Source organism: Heliconius melpomene, chromosome 5, assembly GCF_056956725.1.
Source record: "Heliconius melpomene rosina isolate 202511_hmr_F chromosome 5, ASM5695672v1, whole genome shotgun sequence".
NCBI classification, from domain to species: Eukaryota; Metazoa; Arthropoda; class Insecta; order Lepidoptera; family Nymphalidae; genus Heliconius; species Heliconius melpomene.
The window spans coordinates 5,819,879-5,836,521 of record NC_140393.1 but is presented as its reverse complement, the minus strand read 5'-3'; the positions used below and the strand labels follow the sequence as shown (position 1 = coordinate 5,836,521).

The 16,643-nt window shown below is 29.3% G+C and overlaps 4 protein-coding genes across 8 annotated transcripts in view; 3 read left to right on the top strand and 1 right to left on the bottom strand.

Annotated features, from left to right (window-relative positions):
- The first annotated feature begins 289 nt into the window (after nt 1-289).
- LOC146539058 (ATP-dependent DNA/RNA helicase DHX36-like) lies at nt 290-8,157 on the top strand. The gene is made up of 12 exons (XM_085185263.1): nt 290-634; nt 940-1,554; nt 1,967-2,136; nt 2,356-2,518; nt 3,059-3,338; nt 3,945-4,407; nt 5,280-5,510; nt 5,788-5,966; nt 6,176-6,500; nt 6,949-7,217; nt 7,532-7,712; nt 8,030-8,157. The coding sequence occupies exons 1-12, from the start codon at nt 464-466 to the stop codon at nt 8,112-8,114; spliced, it is 3,132 nt and encodes a 1,043-aa protein (XP_085041389.1). The 5' UTR covers nt 290-463; the 3' UTR covers nt 8,115-8,157.
- A 47-nt stretch (nt 8,158-8,204) lies between these two features.
- LOC146539057 (enoyl-CoA hydratase domain-containing protein 3, mitochondrial) lies at nt 8,205-10,060 on the top strand. 2 transcript variants are annotated; one of them, XM_085185264.1, is made up of 7 exons: nt 8,205-8,360; nt 8,454-8,560; nt 8,768-8,903; nt 8,987-9,085; nt 9,199-9,290; nt 9,369-9,457; nt 9,578-10,060. In XM_085185264.1, the coding sequence occupies exons 1-7, from the start codon at nt 8,343-8,345 to the stop codon at nt 9,865-9,867; spliced, it is 831 nt and encodes a 276-aa protein (XP_085041390.1). In that variant the 5' UTR covers nt 8,205-8,342; the 3' UTR covers nt 9,868-10,060. The 2 variants fall into 2 exon arrangements, with proteins under 2 accessions (XP_085041390.1, XP_085041391.1); XM_085185265.1 differs by lacking the exon at nt 8,454-8,560 and having other exon boundaries at nt 8,222-8,360.
- Nucleotides 10,061-10,067: 7 nt separating this feature from the next.
- On the bottom strand, nt 10,068-12,624 carry Arf4 (ADP-ribosylation factor 2). The gene is made up of 4 exons (XM_085185266.1): nt 12,431-12,624; nt 12,043-12,305; nt 11,783-11,908; nt 10,068-11,526 (listed from the first exon to the last, which is right to left on the bottom strand). Exons 1-4 carry the CDS (start codon nt 12,495-12,497, stop codon nt 11,440-11,442), a joined length of 543 nt encoding a protein of 180 aa, XP_085041392.1. The 5' UTR covers nt 12,498-12,624; the 3' UTR covers nt 10,068-11,439.
- A 623-nt stretch (nt 12,625-13,247) lies between these two features.
- Nucleotides 13,248-16,643, top strand: part of LOC146539055 (uncharacterized) — a 28,114-nt gene continuing 24,718 nt past the window's right edge. For all 4 annotated transcript variants that reach the window (XM_085185287.1, XM_085185286.1, XM_085185283.1 and 1 more), the window contains exon 1: nt 13,248-13,402. In XM_085185287.1, coding sequence (XP_085041413.1) covers nt 13,387-13,402 — 16 coding nt within the window. In that variant the 5' untranslated portion in view covers nt 13,248-13,386. The remainder of the gene's footprint in view (nt 13,403-16,643) is intronic.

The following is a 16,643-nucleotide window of genomic DNA, read 5'->3' as shown; positions in this document are numbered from 1 at the left end:
GTCTATGTGTAATAGGCGTTCCGGTTTTAATAAGATTTAAAGATTTAATAAGATTTTAAGATTTGAATAAATGAATGGAAAAAAATATAAATTATAATACAAGGAAAACAGAAGACAAAAAATAATGATACAGTATCAATTTACTATTAGTAAGTACGGTATCCAGAAAAATAATATAAAATGAATTAAAACAATATTTTTAGATGTGTCATAAAGTACGCTATTGAACAGTGAACTATCAGAGATAGTTCATAATCTATCACAAATATGAAATGTCAAATTGCCAAATGTCAACCTTTTACTAAGTCAATAGTCAATAGTCAATAGTCAATTTTAAAAACGTAAAAAATTTTGATTCCTTTAATATTTTTTATTGTTTTGTGTATTAATTGACACATATAATTTAAAAGTTACAATAGGAACTCATTGATATTTATTACATCTTTTAAATATTGAGAGGAAGATGTCTCGCAATTTTAATAAATGGAGTAGACCTCGGTCTAGACCAAGTTCAAGATCAAGAGGAAGAAACTGGGGAAACCAGGTTTATGATGCGCCACGAGGTTTACGTGGAAAGGAGCTTGGAATGTATTATAAAAATCTTCAAGCAAAAAAACAGAAAAGAGACCCAATGGTAACTTTTCTTTATAATAAAAAATAATGTTATTTTTTTTACCAAATTAAAATGTTTCATTGAAATCTTGGCTAATTTATGTTTGTTTTTGTATAATAATACATAAAACATAATTTGACGAGAAGTAAAAATATTTTGTTTTAATATAAATATAAAAAGATCAATTAAACAAAACTTGTTTTGTAGAAGATTTGCTAATATTGATATGTTTATCTAAAAAAAATGTTAAAGAGAAATTTAAGATTACCTTTTCAATTTAGGTAAAAATAATTGTATATAACACTAATGATATTTACTATTAACAGATAAACCTTAGAATTCCTGAAATGGTAATGCAGCAACTTGACAACAGCTTAAGAGATATATTAAAAATAGCTTCCCAGCAAAATATTTCACTGCCTAAACTTGAACAGTTAGATATATTTAAAAACAATACAAGTCTGCAAGAAGAACCAAAACAAAAATTATCCTTTGAAGATATAAAAAATAGAGGTAGAGAAAATCATGCAAAATACCAAACTAAAAATTTTGATGAAGCTGGTCCATCTTCCTCAGATTTTATTCCTATTAAAGATGAGAACATAGAATATGAGTCACAGCCCAAAGTTCTGGCATTAAGAAGACTGTGCGATTATAAATATGGTTATGAAGATATAATAACAGGCACTTTTCAGGAGAAGCTCGATGAATGCCTTAAAAATGGTGTTAGTATTAATTTTGTAGATACTGAGACTGTTAATCTTAATACTGCACTTTATTTAGAATATCAAGATATGTTAGAAAGTAATGCTTATAAGCAAATGTTACAATTTAGAGAAAAACTACCAGCTTATGTTAAGGCCAAAGATATCATTGATAAAATCAATGAAACCCAAGTTTTAGTAATAAGTGGTGAAACGGGTTGTGGAAAATCAACACAGGTTTGTATTATGTTAATATTTGTTACAAAAAAGAAATGTACATTGTTGTCAGCTTCACACTTTTGTCATGCACAGCAGGGGCGGCTGAGAGAAATATAATGCCAAGCCTCTGCCACCCAAATTTGAGATACCATTTTTGATAATTTGAGATTAGTGCCAGTCGAGTGGCAGAACTTAATATCTAATAGAATAATTTATTCTCCCAATTGATGATGAAATAGGCAGATTTAATGGGCACATGTCTCATTAAATTTGTCACAGAAATAATGCTAATATTGATTGGACCAAAACAAGATTGGAATTGATTCATTACCTTGAGTGAAAATCAAACCTACAACACCAATGATTACAAGTATACTATCCCACTGGATCATTTATAATCTGCATTTTCAGTTAAGTTTGTTAATTTCAGGTGCCTCAAATAATTTTAGATGATGCAATATGCAATAACAGAGGAGCTAATGTAAAAATTTTAGTCACACAACCCAGACGTATAGCAGCTTCAGCATTAGCAATGAGAGTGGCTAAGGAGAGAGGAGAGCCACTCGGCAATTCAGTAGGTTATGCTGTTAGATTAGAGAGGTAAATTGTAATTGTAAATATGACCATTATGGGTTTGTTGATTTCCACTGATAGATGAAGTGAAGCATTAAAGTCCAACTAGCAGATAATAATAAAATGGATTTCTTTTACATATATGAATTATATGAATTCTAATAGAGTATCTGAATTCTAATAGAGTAATCTTAGTACAAAGCATCTATAATAAGTCACTTATAATTTTCCCCTTTTTTATTTTAGAGTAGAAGAAAGAAGCCGTGGAAGTATACAATTTTGCACTACAGGTATATTATTGGCAGATTTAGAAGTAGATCAAGGGTTGACAAAGTATAGTCATATAATATTAGATGAGGTCCACGAGAGGGATGTTCATATAGATCTGTCTATGTGTATATTAAAACAGGTAGTGTTTCTTTACTATGTTTTGTCTAATCTTTATTTAGTTTCTGTGCAAAAAGAAAGCCTGATATAACTGATAAGATATATTTTTATATGATGTTATAGGTACCATATATTTTATATAAAATAAATATAATAATAGTTATGAAAACAAACATTATTAAAATTTTCTTCTTTTGTGTGCTTAAACTATTATACAGATATTTAGCACTGAGCATCAAAATTGCACATAAAGAAATCTAGTTCTTTTTATATCATGAGATTATTGTAATTGAAAATTGCACTATATAGTACTTCTACAAACTTCCAAGTATACCATAATTTATATAATTCTTTATTTGTATCATTTTATATACAGAACTTATGCCTCACTTGTTCAAATATTCCTTACAAAATACAATAGACATGATAAAAATAAGCTTTAATAAAATGTTCATAAAAAAAATCGATGTGACATTAACATAAGCATAACTTAATTACTATCTTGATTTGTTACACTATAAATAAGTGCAGTACATATTTAAAGAGTGCTTTTTATTTTTAGGTATTAAGTAAACGAAAAGACTTAAAACTTATATTAATGAGTGCAACATTAGATGCGGAAACTTTATCAAATTATTACGATAACTGCCCTTTATTGCATATCGAGGGACTAGCATATCCCGTAGAAGATATTTACTTGGAAGATATTTTACAATTAACTAAATATAGATTACCTCCAGAGGAGCAACAGAAGCCAAAACCTAAGTGGATGAAGTATAGAAATAAAAATTTTGACATGCAAAATAATATGGAGAAAGATATATTGTATAAACAGGAAATATGTAAGTTTTTTTATATAGCATATATTGCAGGGCAGAGAAAAGCAGTACCAAAACACTGTTCCCCACTTTCTCAGTGGAAATAAAACTCACAACTGTTGTGGTTACAGTAAGTTATTGTGGTGCAATTAAGTTCGTTTTTTTTTTGAGAATTTTGTTAATAATATTTTATGCTTGCCTTGGAAAAAAATATCAAATTTACATACTGTCAAAATTCATTTGAATCAATATAATTATTTGCTATATTTTAAAATTCATCCAGCAAGCTAAGCAACTAAAACATGTAAATTTTATATGCTTAAATGTGGAAGGTTTTTTAAAGTAAAAGGCAGTGCAGCTGCCGATTATTATTATGTTCTATTTATCTTATAATAGTTAAGCCTAATGTTATCTGTGATTCTCCTTTTTTTATCTTAACCATCATCCACTTTTATCCACTAAGGCCCTTACTCCACACGTTTTTAAATTATCATTTAAAGCTTTATGCTGTTTTAACACTGCTTTTCGCATATAGCAGGGTAGGCACAGCTAACCTAGTGTAACACTACCCAACTTTCTACTGAATTTTCGAAACATTAATTAATGTTATTAAATATTACTATATTGCAGGGCCATGGCTAGAATCTTTAAAGGATAAAATGAGCTACGACGTTTACAAAACACTACAAGATAGTAGAATAGAACAACTAAATCTTGATCTAATAGTGGAACTCTTAACCCACATTAGCATAGACAAGCCGGGGGCCATACTTGTTTTTCTACCGGGTATTGGAGAAATTACCAAACTTATGAGACTCATGGATGAAAGCTATCGCTTCCCACCAAATCGTTTTGAAATACATCCTTTGCATTCAAAGCTACCAACTTTAGAACAACATAAGATATTTGAAAAACCTCCAGACCATATAAGGAAGATCATCATAGCTACTAACATAGCAGAAACATCTATAACAATAGATGATATAGTGTATGTAGTGGACTGTGGTAAGATTAAAATAAGTGGGCTCAATGTTGAGAAGAATCAGTCCACGTTGGCAGTTGAATGGGTGGCTAAAGCTAATTTGCATCAAAGGTATCTATTTTTTATCTCTTATGTGTTATTTTTTGTGAAATACAATAGCAATGTTTACATTGTATAAAGTGTTGAGTGATATTGGGTACGTCGTTATTGCCTTATAGACGTATAGAGTACCTAAAATATTTAATTAATAGTAGAAATAAAAAAACAAAAGAAGTTAATGTTATAATATAAATGCATTCTAAGTATGCTATTTATCTATATATAAAAAATGGAAAGGTCACTCACTCATCTACTTCAGAGTTACTTATAGGACGTAGGTGCTCGCTAAGACGGGAATTTGCAATGTTCGATTTCTAAGGGGTTGTTTTTGGGGTCGAAAGTTTGTATGAAACTTCGCTACTACAAATGCTAGGAGTCTCAAATTTTGCATAGACGTCACTAGGACGTAGTCATGGAGACAGAAATTAATAATAACATAGTTTACGCGGGTGAAACCGCGAGCGGGCCGCTAGTATATTATATTGGTATTTGAGTTAACTCTAAACCGTTTAGTTTTGAGTTTCCTTATTAGCAAGTTCTATAAAACTATAAAGGAACCGATATTTCTGATACACCAAAAAAATAAAACACACTTCGTTATTTTTTCGCAGATGACATGGTAAGATTGAAGAAATTATTTCACAAATAATTTACGTCGTTCCATAAACTCCCACTATTTACGTCAATGCAATGCTTGCAAACAAAGTTTCAGCAGAGAACACTATGTCTCTCAGCTTTCTCATTTATCTGCGGACTTCTGGCTAATAAATAAAAAAAATACTTAATTATACATATAATTAGAAAATTCAGTTTAAATTATTTTTGACTAACACCAACTACTAACAAAAAAATAATATTTTCTCTATATAATTATTATTTAACAGACGAGGTCGTGCTGGAAGGTGCCAACCAGGTATATGCTACCATCTCCTGACATCGCATAGAGCTCAAGCAATCAAAGAGAATTTATTACCGGAATTACAAAGAAGTAACCTTTTAGAACCAGTGCTAATGATTAAGAAACTTCGACTAGGATTAGCAGCAGATGCCCTGAAATTAGTTCCTTCTGTACCTGCTGAGTCTACTATACAGTGGGCTGTTACACATCTACAGAAGTAAGATTTTTTTGTATATACATATAATAGTTGGTTTATAGGATGGGATTTTTTTAAGCTTGTCTTGTTAGTATATTCAATTGCTTCTTAAAAACTTAATTATTTCATGTTATTTTTTTGTATGTTTTTCTATGAAATTTTGTATAAAAATGAGGCTCACTTAATTTTTAATATAAATTGAAATGTAAACAATCAAGTCTATGAAAATAGTTCCCGGAGTGGGGCCACCACCACTTAATTAAGGTAATTATAATATAGTTAATATTTTTTCTTTCAGATGTGGAGCCCTCGATGACATAGAAACACTTACCCCTCTAGGCTGGCACTTGGCCCGTCTACCAGTGCACCCTGCGGCCGGCAAGTTACTTATACTTGGTGCTCTCTTTGGATGTCTAGATAGAGCCGCCAGTGTGGCCGCTGTGTGGGGGTTCAAAGACCCATTTCAACTTGTTATTGGTTTGTGTTTTTTGAATAAAAAATTTAGCTTAAGACTGTATGGATATAAAAGGAAAGTAAGGAAGGAGGGGTTGAAAATTAAAATAATTTAGACACCCAGGTGGGTTTGAATCCACAACTGTCGCGTTTATAGTCACACTATATGCTGAACTAACGTACAAATTAAATATTAATATATTTTTAATGTCATATAACTCTTTTGTACATAGGTAAGGAAAGTGAAGTAGATAAAGTAAAGCGTGATCTAGCAATGGGAGAGCCAAGTGACCATGTGGCCGTCTCAGAGGCCATACTACTTTATGAACAATGTAATTATCGACAAAAACGTTCTTTTGCCTATGAACATTTCCTCTCATACAATACTATAGAATTGTTAACAGAAATGAAAAAGCAGCTTGGTGATAATTTAAGGCAAATGGGATTTTTGACGACTGGCAACATTAAATCGTCGTGGGAGAATCGGAATGCGAATAATCTTAGCCTTTTCAAAGCTATCGTTGCCGCTTCATTATATCCAAATATGGCTTCTGTCAAGTAAGTGTATTTATAAGCTTCACAATGTAAATAAAAAGTCTTGATTTTTACCGATTGCAGGATATCCAGAGGGAGCCAAGTGTTGAGACACTCGTTTCTCTTTGCTCTGTGTATTAAGATGCACCACTCAGTTTTGGAGACATAGGGAGAAAATTAAAATAATTCGCTTATCCAGCGGGAATCGAATCCACAGTCAATAATTTATATATAATTTTATTGTAGTGGAGCGTCTCACTTCAAGACGATGGTTATGGTTTCTATCCATAATCAGGGGAAAGATTACAATAAAATTATATCCATTTCCGAGCTCTATTGACTACTTGATTTGCAATATAGGAGAAACCAAGATTTCTTTTATTATATACTTCTTTATAAGTACAACCATAATTAAGAAAATAATACCCCCACTTTATCTATTTCAGCTCTACATATATAAATTTCATTGCAGATGGAGAAGATTAAACAAAGGTAGCAAACCTGCTACATTCTTAGCGCGTAACCAAGAAGATGGTAAACTAACAATACACCCAAGTAGTGTAATGGCTATGGGTAAACTACGCAAGGGTTGCGGGTTCGGTGCACAGTTGTGTAATAATCCTGGGGCCAATTGGTTGGTGTATTGGCTCAAACAGCGTTCCACAGAGTTGTTTTTGTTGGACGTCACGCTTATATATACTTTGCCTTTGTTGTTTTTTGGTGAATTCATGGTGTGTGATGGTGAGTGCTGTTTTTTGTTTTAATATCTGGGTAGCCGAAATTTATAAAAAATGTTAAATAGGTAACCAAGTTATAACAAGTGTACAATAATTTCACCGTATGCCTAGCTTGATATGCACATACGGCTTAGTGGTCAAGAGTGCTTGTATAATTCGCGAGGACGCGGCTTGTAGGGGCGTGGGGTCGGATCTTACTATGTACAATTTTGTAATCGTTTTCAAAAAGTATATGTAATATTCCTGCATATCATATCACTTACACTGTAAATATATTTAATGTATATTTAAATTAATAAGATATATACATTGTTTTAGATGTTGATGACCCAGACCATTGTTTATTAGCAATATCCCATGTCAAAGTCCGTTGTCAGCGCTCGAGTGCAAATAAACTGTTTCAATTGAGATGTTTACTGGACAAAGTGTTAGCTTCAAAGATTACAGATTCCGTTTCCCATTCAACAAAACACAATGAATTTGAGGAGCAAGTGCTTAAGTAAGAATTATATATTCATTTTTAATTTATAAATGTCTTGTTCTCTTTTAACTTCACATATTAGTCGGCAAAGTGGACATATTTCGGGCGGAAAGTGAAGAATGTGTTGAGTAGCATAACTCAACACCGCACTTCACTGTACGAGTGCGTGGAAATGTTTTTTTTTTCCGGAATTAATCCACAACCATTGCTTAGAGTCAGACACTTTAAAACGCTAGCCAAAAGCAGCGATGGTGTATTTTCTCAGTTTATAATAATCTGGTTTTTTTTTCTTAATTTTACCTTGAGTTGTTCTTTGAAAATATTTTTTTTTTCAGTACTGTTATTCAAATAATAACTGCAGAGGATGAACAAACTGAATATATAGATGACTTGCAGGATTCTGATACTTCTGAAAGTTAAACGTGTTCATTAATTAAAAATAAATACAATGTACAATAAAAAATTGTATTTTTATTACTATTTTTCCCCTTAAAATAGTATAATTTGAAGAATAGCAACACTTTTAAATATTTTTTTCACACTTGTTATCACTTATCAGAACAAGGTCGACTTTAATTTCTTTTCTCGTTAAATACTGTAAGACTCCCAATTAGACTGATAATAGTGGTAATAAGTTTAAAATTTAACATGCTCTTTGCACTTCAGGTAAAAACTTTGTAAATGTTTAATTTTTATAGGTTATGTACATATTATATTTATTAATGTTCCTTGGGCATTAAAGTCTTTTAATTATTTTAGCGAAACATTTTAAGACCTATTTTCTTAACAAGATCAAACTCTCAATATGTTATTGCAAATGAAGTTAATGGAGTAAGAGAAATTACTCTAAATCATGAGAAAACTAAGTGAGTAATAATAATACTTGAAATAACTTCTTGCTTGCTACTGCAACAGATTGTGGCCGTTTTAATTTTTGGATTTTTCTTAGTTTTGATGTATTTTGTTCCCGAGTGTTCAAAAGTATGCTCTAAAGTCCAGAAAACATAACTTCAAGGCGGCCACGACTTGTTTACCGTACTGTACTTTTTAGTTTAAACTTTTTTTTTGTTTAGAAATTCGTTATCGTTACAAATGATGAACCATCTTATAGAAGCAATAAATCTGAATAAAACTGACACTTCATTAAGAGCAATTGTTTTATCAGCAAAGGGTAATGTATTTTCTGCTGGACATAATTTAAAAGAATTTGTAAGTATATTTTTAAATAAATAAAAAAATATATATTTCAATTATTATATTACATATTTTTAAAAATATTATGTATTTTATAGCAAACATCTACAGGGAGTGATCAACACAAATTAATATTTAATAAAGCTACAGAATTAATGAAATCTATTATTCAAAGTCCAGTACCTGTAATAGCTAAGGTATTTTTTTTATTAAATAATTTCAATCATTTGAAAAATCAATAATTGCAAAAAAAAGACAAATTGTGATAAATGAGAAACAAAAATTTCAGATTTTCTTATATTTTACATAGGTAAATGGATTTGCTACTGCTGCTGGCTGCCAATTAGTAGCCACTTGTGACATTATTGTATGCTCTGACATAAGTAAATTCTCAACACCTGGGTAAAGTATTTTTAATGGACTTATATAAATCTATATTAAATTTATAAACTTTTTTCATATAAAGATAAAATGTTGTAGGGCCAATTTTGGAATTTTTTGTTCCACTCCAGGCATAGCTGTAGGCAGGAGTGTACCTAAATCTAAAGCAATGTATATGCTATTAACTGGTTAGTTGTTATTAACTTTGATAAAAAATTATAATTTTCTGGAATAAATCATATTTATAATTTCAATATATGCATTATGAATATAATAATAAACAAAACATTAGAATTTTGCTTTACCAGGTGATGCAATATCTGCAAAGGAGGCATATGAAAGTGGTCTTGTAACGAAAGTAGCTTCCGCTGAAAAATTAGATGAGGAAGTTGATAAAATAGTAGAACAAATTAAATATAAGAGTCGCAGTGTCATAGCTCTTGGGAAGGAATTCTTTTATAAACAAATTAATTTGAGCACAAATGATGCTTATAATTTGGGAGAAGAAATTATGGTAAAAAATATCAATATGAAGGATGGCCAAGAAGGAATAAAAAGTTTTGTAGAAAAACGTAAGGCTTCATGGAGTCATAAATAAAAAAAACAGGGTATAAGTCACAATTATCTAGTAAACTGAATTCACTCAATAATGTATGAACATTAAAACTATAACAGTATAAATTTAAATGTTTACCTTCAATTGAAACAAAATGCCTAAATTTTATTGAAGATTATTTTTTTTCTGTATATCAATTTATATTTTTATAGGAAATAAAGAAAAATAAGATCAACACATTATATTATTTACACTTATCTTTATTGGATTCTATAGAACTAAGTGCAAAGCAATATTTAGGATAATATTTCAAAGCATATATGACACATACACATGAAAATATTTTTGGCCAAACATCTTACATTATATACATATATTTTATTTTAAGATAAATAAAGGAAACATTTTGTTTTACAGAAATTTAAAGATCATTTATTTTTGTAATTGTAATTTATTTATGGATTATTAAATTTAATTAAATTTAGATACTATTAGTGCAACAAACATTTTATTAAAAAATATAAAATGAAATAAGACAAACAAAAAATATAGTACACAAAACATGAAATAAAAATGAAACCTACATTTATTGTCAGAGATATATTTGAAGCTGTAAGTACTGATTATATAGTCTATATTACACATTATATATCGAAAATATTGGTTATTTTATGGTGTTATTAAATAATTACGATAAACTAATAAACACCAGCAAATTGCCTTTATTATTTTCTGTTTAATAAACTTCACACTTTGTGCATTACACCAATGTCAACAAATTGTAATATGTTATTTTAAATGTGGCAACAGAAATCGTAAAGAATAGATATAATTAACATTAAAAATTCGTGCAAAATAAACCCTATGCATTATATATGTGTATATAAGATTAAAAATTAATTTCTATTTCTTTGATTCTAGTTATAAAAGAAAATTTGCTATATTACCATTACAATGAACTTAAATGCATATAAATTTAGTAATATAAATTATTATATCAAGTAGGATAAATGACAAAAATAGTAACATCATTTCCCCATGTATAGTATAAATGTTAAGTTTTGGAATGATAATATTACCAATATGCCTTAATACAATATATAATCAAGAAATAAGTTGGCTCAAGAAATTACTTGCCACTTTCGTTCACAGTATACAAAACTTATAATCACAATTATAGCATAAATGGTAAAAGTTATAAGTCTTTATAAATGTCATATATTTATAAATGTTATAATAAGGATTATAGTATGGATTGCTCTTTAAATTTTAAAATGATATACAATTACACAAAAAGCAAATAATTTCTATCAATAAACATTATATACTTTTAATACAATTCAAATACTACATAATTACTGTGAGCATTTTTAGAAAAAATACTTAAACAAGCTTTTTTGCATGGAATATATAATATAATAAGGAATTTATAGAAAGATAGATTATATATTGTTGAACTGGCACTCCTTTAATTAAATATTAAAATAAAAATTTAAGTTACATAGAAGGTTTAGTCTCAATTTTTTTGTAAACAACAATCTCAATATGCAAGGTTGTTGTCTCAAAATGGGGAATTTTTGATGTTATCTCCCATTCATGTAAATATTAAATGTCTCACTTCTTAGCTAATTCATTTGAAAGCCAGTCCAGACCTTCATAGAGACCTTGTCCTTGTGTCGCACAAGTTGCTTGAATGTACCACTGTAAAGAAAAATAGATAAGTTACAACAATATAAAACAATGCAAAAAACACACTAAAATTAAATATACTAGTAATTATAATTTAAAAATATATGAATATTAAATAAATGCAAATTAGAACATATTACATTAGATTTTTCCTATCCCGCATAATTTTACACATTGTTTTAATTTGTTTCTTGTAAATTTGGGTTAAACGGATTTTTGATATAAATATGTTTTACATAAACGTGGCATAATTGATATTGATACTTACACGTCTATTTCTCAAATTGTTCAAATTTAAAGCATTTGTCAATTCTGCAGCTGTCATGGCATTAGGCATATCTTGTTTATTGGCAAATACCAAAATTACTGCATCATTCAGCTCATCTTCTTTTAACTAAAATGTAAAGCTTTAAATGTAAATATATATTAACACATGATAAGAAACAGGAAATCAATGTTATAATATTTGGTGATTCCTATATACTAATTGCATCATTAACAAAACTCATTATCACATAGACATATTACCATGTTAGCTAGTTCATTCTCTGCTTCTGCTATCCTCTTTGTATCACTGGAATCGACCACAAATATCAATCCTTGCGTATTTTGGTAATAATGACGCCAAAGAGGCCTGATTTTGTCTTGGCCACCGACATCCCAGACAGTGAAGCTAATGTTTTTATACTCGACTGTCTCCACATTGAAACCGATAGTCGGAATAGTTGTCACTATTTCACCAAGTTTTAGTTTATAAAGTATAGTTGTTTTGCCTGCGGCATCAAGACCAACTGCAAAGAATAAACATAGGATGAAAACACAATACTCGAATATAAAATTAAACACCGCAAAATGATACAATGAGTTGATTAAAAACAATCTACGCAATCATTTTTTTGAGCTGCCATTTGCTTACCCATGAGGATACGCATTTGTTTTTTGCCAAAAAGTCTCGTAAAGACGCTAGAAATTGTTAGACCCATGGTCTTTATCACAACCACTACTGGAATATATACAAATAACGAAAATATTCTTTTTTATATAAATCGATGACTGCCTGACTAAACGTCAACTCAATCGGCAATCGTCAGCGCGGGCAACGTCACAGATGAAAATGTAATTGTGACACATATGCAGTAAAATATAAAAATAATATATTTAATTTAGATTAATAGAATTTTATATTTAGTGTAAAATAAATAGTTAATCATATTTATAAATTAAAAATATTATATTATATTTTTATGTAACCATAGACAATCAAGCTGTTTTGGACTTGGCTACTAGTGGCATTAACCTTACGCGGTACAACTCTTCGTTAAGATTAAATTAAAAATAAAAAAGAAATAAATAAATTTATATTTTATATGTATAAAAAAATACTTATTACATTTCAATTCACCCAAAAAATAACATTAATTTATTTCTTTAAATATTATTTTTATATTACACTGAAATATAGTGTGATGTTATTTATACTATGCATTTAATGTACGGTAATTACAATTCCCACGGTAATCCTTTTTTTAAATTTCATTAAATACTCAATTATTTAGCAATATTAATATATTTACATAATATTTAAAAATATAAGCTGTACCTAATGTATTATATTTTATAGGACTTCTATAAGATTATCATTTCGTTGTTAATTTATATGCAATTAAATATATTGAACATATATTGCTTTCATACATAAATTAATACATTTCAATGTAATATTTATAAGTATATATTTTCATAAGAAGGACATATGTAAAAACAAGTTGCACTATGATTATTCTGTGTCCAATAAGATTTAGAGTAGACTGCTGTCATGCGTCGTCATAGAAACGATTTTAAAAACTTTTAATTTTTTTGGCCGGGATCGACATGGAGGGTCTCGAAGGTAAGATTTTATTTTATTATTCCATAATTAATCAAAACATAAGGTACCGCTAAGCAACCTGTATAGATAATTACTTAAAACTGGTTTGTTATGAAGGCCTTTATAAAAGAATCTGTGTTTATATTTAAATTATGAATATTACGTGTAAATAAACCCAAAAAAATATGAAAGAAATTTATAACTAAAAGAATAAAATAATCTTAACACGTCGACATATCTCGACATTCACCTATATAAAAATTAAAGCATAATATTTATTTCATTATCCTTGTTTTGATTTTGGATGGTGTCTATTTACTATGTCAATGTCATGCCATATACTTCAGTATATAAAAGCTTATATACTTATGAATGTTTTTTATAAATAAAATATTTAAACGTGTAAAAAATCATGACGTTGTATTCCTTTACATATTTTAATATAGTCCATTCAAATTAATATATATATCTGGGTCGCGATTTTTTTCTAACATTAATTTTGTAAGTTTTTTTAATATTTAGGCGTATGTATACATAATAATTAACCTGCAACGATACAGGTGCTTATGTACTAGTACCTATTTTATGTATATACAGTTTCTTATTATGGTTAAGCCAATACAGCGTATATGGTGTAGGCCAGCTTATCGCACCTAGATTTCTATACCTCTTAAATATGCAATAGCGCGCAATTGCTGCGTTACGTCATAAAAACAAAGGCCCACGCCTTTAACTCAACATGCCAATACTATAACATAGTCCATAGTTTTTAGGCTCTCATTAATTTATCAAAAACTTTGAAAGGTTCGTCTGTCCATGTCTGTTTGTAATAGTTATATATCACATTAATAACTTGCTGTAGGATGAAATTATTTTTTTTAATATTTAATTTTTATTATATATATATAAATTTTTAATTTTTTGTGATATTTCCAATTATAATGTCTGTCGTGACTTTAAATGGGAAATAATTATAGAAAATTTATACTGAATTTTATTCTTAACGTGATGACTTTATATAAATTGTACACTATTATTTTCGTTTTATTATTGTATTTAATTATTTAAACGTAATTAGAACAATACATATTGATTTTACGTTAAATGTGCGAAAAATTTATCAATGTATTATGTAGAAGTCTTCCGTTACTGACATTACGCGGCGTAAAACTCTGAAATTTAACATGAATTTTTTGATATATTCTTAAGATATGTCATCTTAGAGAACACGGGTTCTCACGGGAACAGAAAAAAATCGAGATTTTCTCTTATTTAGTAGATTTTACGAAATTGCGGGTTATAGTTACCATTAATATATCACATGGTAAAAAGCAAAATATAGTGTGGGTATTTTATTTTCAAGAATGTCCAATCATGATTGGACCCATCAATCAATTATTGGTGAAAGCGATAGTTTTTCATATATTTACCAAGTGTTATAAGCAATACAAAATGCATATTCATCTACCTTTGTGTAGGACTCACCATTTCGCCCACTTGAAGTGGATATTTTTTTTTTGTAATCACCGCTATTTTTTTTTTTTTGATGTCATTGAACGAATCTCGATTCAATTGGCTCGCGAAATAAATTCATATCAAGCGAAACGAACCAATTTGTTACTATGCTGCAGTTATTAAAGTTAATTTGTAAGTTAATTTTTTAAAAATATATATAGAAATTACGATTTTTAATATTCTACATAATATGTAATAGCTATTCTTTCATTTTTTAAATGTCATTGTACCGTGGGAGTGGGAAATTATTTAATTTAAATTAGCTTTACCTAATTTAATTAGTTCCGAGTAAAAACAGTATTTCTAACATAATAATAATATAATTAAATAAAGAAAGTATTTCAACTTTTATCAAATAATATCTTGTATAATTTGTGATTCTGATTCTTATTCGCGTGTAGTCTTGTCCTCGTTTTAAGACAGTGCATTGACTTTAGACGTCGCAACGAAGACTTCAACAAAACACATTGTTTCAAATTTGGATGGAGATCCAATTTTTTACACTTACTTATAAAGAACTCGAGATCCTTTTAAGTAAAATGTTATGGATTTTGGAATTATAATACATTATAACATTAAATAATTGATAACGATATGGAAAATTAACATAAACATACATCATTTACAAAAGAGCCCGGTTGTGGCGCAGAGGCGTGTGATTAAACGCGATAAGCTATGGGTTCGATTTCCACTCGAGGAAATTTAATATTTACATTTCTACGCTCTGGTGTAGTGGCAAAATCGGCGGGATATGGGCAACGGAGTGTTTTAACACTAGGTTTCCTTTATCTATCCTGCTATGTGCGCTATACAGCATGTAGCTAAAAAGAAATACAAAAAGCAATGTTACAAAAAAAGCTCATCTTAAATTAATGACATATAATTGGTTTAAAATGTAATCTGGATCCAATTCTACATTGAGGTCAATGGGAAATCGGCATCATTGATCAATTGATTTATATGACCTATATTTCGATGCATTTTTACCGTTTCAATTGCACAATACCAGTATGTATATGATGGTGAGGAAGGGGGGAGAGGGGGAAGGATCAATAACCTAGTCTTGAGGCTTTCTGCTATAAGCAGTAATTACTCAGGAACTATACAATATAATGTGAAAAAAAAGAAAGAAAATAGGTCAACTATTAATTAAGAATTTGTGTCGCTAGTATGCGGTTTCGTATTTTAGTATTTGAAATTTAAATGCAGTCGGCAACTTTATATTCGTGATTTTATAATGTATAAATCTATAGAGTCGTTTAAGCATAGTACGTTTTAAGTTGAGAATTTTCTTGCTATCTTTTTTAATACATACTATAAACTAAACGAGGTTTTGCGATGTTATAAGTTGAAAATGTGTATTTCTACTCATTTAAATATACTAGAATGAGTTTTTTTGTACCTTCATGCTGTAAAGAGAACCTGCAGAATAGTGTTAAGACACTCCGATCTCGTCAAAACACTTCCATTCTCCACTTTCCGCCGAATTTTCGAGACATTGCGTGTTGAGTGGCGGAAATCTTCGCCGTGCCTTGCCTCGTTACCAGAGGGAGAAAATGATAATATTCAATATTTCATTACCTCGACTGGGAATCGAACCTACAACCTGTCGTACGATTTTGCCCCTGCCCCACTACTGACCTCAATGATTCGAGAATGATTTTCCTTGTGTCTTTTTTAATGGATTGGCAATGAAGCTTTAACAAATATAGATATAGTGAAGTTATAAATATAGTATATGCGTTAT

Coding starts and splice junctions, on each gene's coding strand:
- LOC146539058 (XM_085185263.1), top strand. CDS start 464: ATGTCTCGCAATTTTAATAAATGGAGTAGACCTCGGTCTAGACCAAGT. Junction 1,555..1,966: donor GTTGTGGAAAATCAACACAG/GTTTGTATTATG, acceptor TGTTAATTTCAG/GTGCCTCAAATAATTTTAGA. Junction 2,137..2,355: donor TATGCTGTTAGATTAGAGAG/GTAAATTGTAAT, acceptor TTTTTATTTTAG/AGTAGAAGAAAGAAGCCGTG.
- LOC146539057 (XM_085185264.1), top strand. Junction 8,561..8,767: donor CTAAATCATGAGAAAACTAA/GTGAGTAATAAT, acceptor TTTTTTGTTTAG/AAATTCGTTATCGTTACAAA. Junction 9,291..9,368: donor AGTAAATTCTCAACACCTGG/GTAAAGTATTTT, acceptor AAAATGTTGTAG/GGCCAATTTTGGAATTTTTT.
- Arf4 (XM_085185266.1), bottom strand. CDS start 12,497: ATGGGTCTAACAATTTCTAGCGTCTTTACGAGACTTTTTGGCAAAAAA. Junction 12,306..12,430: donor ACAAATGCGTATCCTCATGG/GTAAGCAAATGG, acceptor TATTCTTTGCAG/TTGGTCTTGATGCCGCAGGC. Junction 11,909..12,042: donor AGAATGAACTAGCTAACATG/GTAATATGTCTA, acceptor TTTACATTTTAG/TTAAAAGAAGATGAGCTGAA.